At 53.4% G+C, this 3966-nt stretch overlaps 1 protein-coding gene across 5 annotated transcripts in view; it reads right to left on the bottom strand.

Annotated features, from left to right (window-relative positions):
- Positions 1 to 3966, bottom strand: part of SLC35C2 (solute carrier family 35 (GDP-fucose transporter), member C2) — a 14580-nt gene that overhangs the window by 3070 nt on the left and 7544 nt on the right. For 3 of the 5 annotated variants that reach the window (XM_011928871.1, XM_011928873.1, XM_011928870.1), the window contains 3 exons: positions 3552 to 3624; positions 2822 to 2990; positions 2631 to 2714 (listed from right to left, as the gene is read on the bottom strand). In XM_011928871.1, the coding sequence (XP_011784261.1) occupies positions 2631 to 2714; positions 2822 to 2990; positions 3552 to 3624 (326 nt within the window). The remainder of the gene's footprint in view (positions 1 to 2630; positions 2715 to 2821; positions 2991 to 3551; positions 3625 to 3966) is intronic. The other 2 variants (XM_011928872.1, XM_011928874.1) reach the window with 1 other exon arrangement.

The following is a 3966-nucleotide window of genomic DNA, read 5'->3' as shown; positions in this document are numbered from 1 at the left end:
ATCCTAGCGGGATGATGGGGATACTAGCGGGATGATGGGGATACTAGCGGGATGATGGGATCCTAGCGGGATGATGGGTTCCTAGCGGGATGATGGGATCCTAGTGGGATGATGGGATCCTAGCGGGACGATGGGGATCCTAGCGGGATGATGGGATCCTAGCGGGATGATGGGGATACTAGCGGGATGATGGGGATACTAGCGGGATGATGGGGATCCTAGTGGGATGATGGGATCCTAGCGGGATGATGGGATCCTAGTGGGATGATGGGATCCTAGCGGGATGATGGGGATACTAGCGGGATGATGGGATCCCAGTGGGATGATGGGGATCCTAGCGGGATGATGGGATCCTAGCGGGATGATGGGGATACTAGCGGGATGATGGGATCCCAGTGGGATGATGGGGATCCTAGCGGGATGATGGGGATCCTAGTGGGATGATGGGATCCTAGCAGGATGATGGAGATCCTAGCGGGATGATGGGATCCAAGCGGGATGACAGGGATCCTAACAGAATGACGGGGAGAGCTCGTCTGTGCCTCTGGGGTAAAGTAGAGGGGGGTGGGACTGCATGGAAAGACGGACGAAAGTGCCCTCAGCCTTTGGACGGTATTTACTTACTGGTCTGGGGGAAGGGGCGCAAGGTTGCTAACTTCATGGGGTCTTTGGAGCTGTGGTAACCAATGGGCTAAAGAAGGGAGGGCAGCCACCAAGTGAGGAAGGACCAATAGTGCCCCGGCCCACTCAGGGAGCTCCTTGGTCTACAATTCAGCCAGGTTACCTACAAACAGGGACAAAATTCTATCCCTACAAATGTTCATTTTAATGTAGGTCTTGCTAGTACAAAGCTGAGGAACTTGGGCTGAGATGTGTCCCCTTTCTGGACCTCAGTTTCTCTACTGATAAAATGAGAGGCCTGGGACCAGACTGGTATTTCTCCAACCTGCAGTACCACTTGATAAACATTTTCCAAAAAGAAAATGCAAACACATATAGCCATGGCCCCTTGCTCCAGAAACACAGGCATGCACACCCCCTACCCCAAATTTGGCTTAGACTTTCGGAGTCGTCATGGTCCTTCCAACACTGTCCATCTGGGAGAATGACTCCCGGCGTCCCTCCCACAGGAAAGTCCTTGTGGTGTATTAGCACAGAGTGAAGGGGGGCCCAGAACTGGGCACAGGAGATACCTGTGGTAGCTGGAAGTTGGTCGAGTATTTTGAGATTTTTGGAGGGAAGCACCAAAGAAATGCTGAGTGACAGTCCCCCCCAGGCAAAACAGCCTCACATTGTAGGACATCTTGTTTGGTGCTGGGCTCAGCAGTACTGCAAAGGCGTCGGCAAATTGAAGGGAATTCGGGGAAAAGCAACGTAAGTAATGAAGGCGCTTGGGGGATTAATTTACCAGAAAAGATTAAAGGAGCTAAATCCATGCAGCTTTGCTAAGTGACGACTACCAGGGGCTTTCAGATGAGGTTTTGCAGAGATGGGGCACGGTGTAAACACCCGGGAGGGGAGAGTGTGGCGTTTGATACAAGGGGGCATAATGAAGGAATGGGGAGAGATTTTAAAGAGGGAAAAAAATGAGGCCCTGAACAGAAGTTTCCTGGACAACGGGGCTTCAAAATAATTTTCTCAGGGAGGTTCAAGATGCTTCACCGCTTGAAACTTAAATGGATGTGGGACAGAATTTTCTGTAATGACCCTGAAGGTATTACAGAGGGGACTCTGGGAGGAAGGATAAACAGAAAGGGGACAAAGGCTAATCCCAAAACATCAAAGAAAGGAAGGTGGCACCACACCTCCCAGCCTACACAACTCTCCAGGGCTCTCCTCTTTCTTGGACAACGACAGTGGAGGAACAACTGACCATGTCCCCAGGCTCCTGTGTGCTGGCTCCTGGCCTTCAGCCCCCAGCTCTGGAAGCCCACCCTCTGCCGATCCTGCACAGTCCACACTCCCTGAACACACATCCCAATGTTATATGCCTGGACATGGCTGAACCTCCTATTCCCACTTCCCAGATACCTTGCTCTCTGCAGCCTGCCAAAATCCCACGCACCCTCCAAAACCACAGCCAAGAAAGCCTTTCTGACTTGCTTGATTACTCCAGCATCTTGGAACAATCCCTGATTCCCCACTCCTTAGAGGCAGGATAGGGTGGTTAAGAGGAGGGTTGGAACACTTGGAGCCAGGCTGCTGGCTTCAAATTCTGGCTCATTTATGAGCTATGGGACCTTGGGCAAGTTATCTTTACTTCTCTGTGCCTCACTTTGTTCTACCTGCAAAATGGGGCATAATAGTACTGCCACACAGGGTTTTTGGAAGGATGAAATAAGTTCGCATGTTTAAAAAGATCAGAACAGCCCTGGTGCACTTTCAGGGCTCTGTACACACTTACTGTTGTTACTGTTCCCTGGATTTTATATGCACTTTCTCTGTAGCATTTATCATGCTGGACTCCAGCCATTTTGTTTACGTCTGGCCGTCCCCCAAACCATGCGCTTCTGGGGAGGGACTGCATCTTTGATCTCAGTCATCTCTGCAGCCACCACCGTGTTGGGCTCAGGGCAGGGATCTGCGGTCGGCTGCACTGAGGTGCCCTCGAGAGGGAAGGCCCAACGTACCTTCAAACACAGCAAAGAGAGGGAAGAGCCCCAGGAACATGAGTGGCTGCAGGTGGAACATGGTGTCGATGGGATTCTGGAGGCCTGCAGGGCGGGGGACGGGCACCATCAGGTCTGGCCCGGCCCTGCCCTGCCTCCGCCCTGCCTGTGCCGCGGTTCCTCTCTCTGGAGGGTGAGTGGCACGTGCTCACCAAGTTCAGCCTTCTGCAGGAGCATCTGGGTGAGGGTCCAGCGAATGCCACCGATGAATGAGGCCCCCAGCACCAAGGCAAAGCCCTCCACGTTGAACTGTGTGGACTTGTAGGTGAACATGAAGAGACCCCCGGCGATGAGGAGGACCACCAGGACCAGTGCCGCGCGCTGGTAGGATGGGGAGCAGTGGCAGCTAACTTGGGGGTCTTGAGGGTCAAGGGTTTGTCACATTTGGAGCCTGGGGTCAGCAGCCATATTGGCTGCCCCTGGGGCAAGAAATCCTCCCACCCTCCAGCTCTACCCCAGGGGGTCCTGAACAGTCCTTGCCCACTAATGTCAGCATGCAGGGCTGACGGTCAGCTGGTATGCCAACAGCCCTGCCTGCTCTGCCACACTGACGGCTGTCCTAGGCCCCCAAGAGGTCCCACCTCCCCCTCGGGGCCTAACACACAGGGCTATTGCCTCCCACAGCAGGGAGCTTCCTAGACCAGGCTCTGCTGGGACCCGCATCCTGCAGTGCTTTCACCTTTGGTCATTACCCTGCCACACTGGTTTCTAAATATTCCGAATATTGCCCATGTCTAGGTCCCTTCTCAGAAAGGGATGTACTGCCACCTGGACTGGGCTTATCTCCTCTGTCACACAGTGGGACAAGTCACTGCTTGGACTCCTGCTTTATTCTTAGCATCCGTGGGGGCAGGAGGGACAAAAGAGACACTGGGCCCTCACCAGCTCCTCCAGCTTGAAGATCAGAGAGAAGATCAAGATGAAGAGGACAGCTGAGGATTTGGTCATTGTGTACCTGGAAGCAAAATTACCGACAATGCACTGATGGAGCCCAGGGCTCAGACCCATCATCGAGAAAGGAGCAGGAGCACAAATCACTGAGCAAAATGACCAAACGGAGCTGGGCTAAGTCATCTGAGCTGATAAGCAACCTTTAACCAGAAGGAATCTCTGACTAAGAGGCCTCTGGTTATCACCAGGGAAAAGAGGTTGCAGGTCTGACGTTGAGCTCCCTGAGTCCTGTTCTTTACCTGACCCTCAGCGGAGCAGGAGCGGGAAGGAAGGATGAGAAGTGGGAGGATGAGGAGTGGGAGGATGAGGAGTGGGAGGATGAGGAGTGGGATGATGAGGAGTGGGA

Source organism: Colobus angolensis, unplaced genomic scaffold (genome assembly GCF_000951035.1).
Source record: "Colobus angolensis palliatus isolate OR3802 unplaced genomic scaffold, Cang.pa_1.0 Scaffold8, whole genome shotgun sequence".
Lineage (NCBI taxonomy): Eukaryota > Metazoa > Chordata > Mammalia > Primates > Cercopithecidae > Colobus > Colobus angolensis.
The sequence above is the reverse complement of the archived record's forward strand: the minus strand, read 5'-3'. Positions and strand labels throughout refer to the sequence as shown.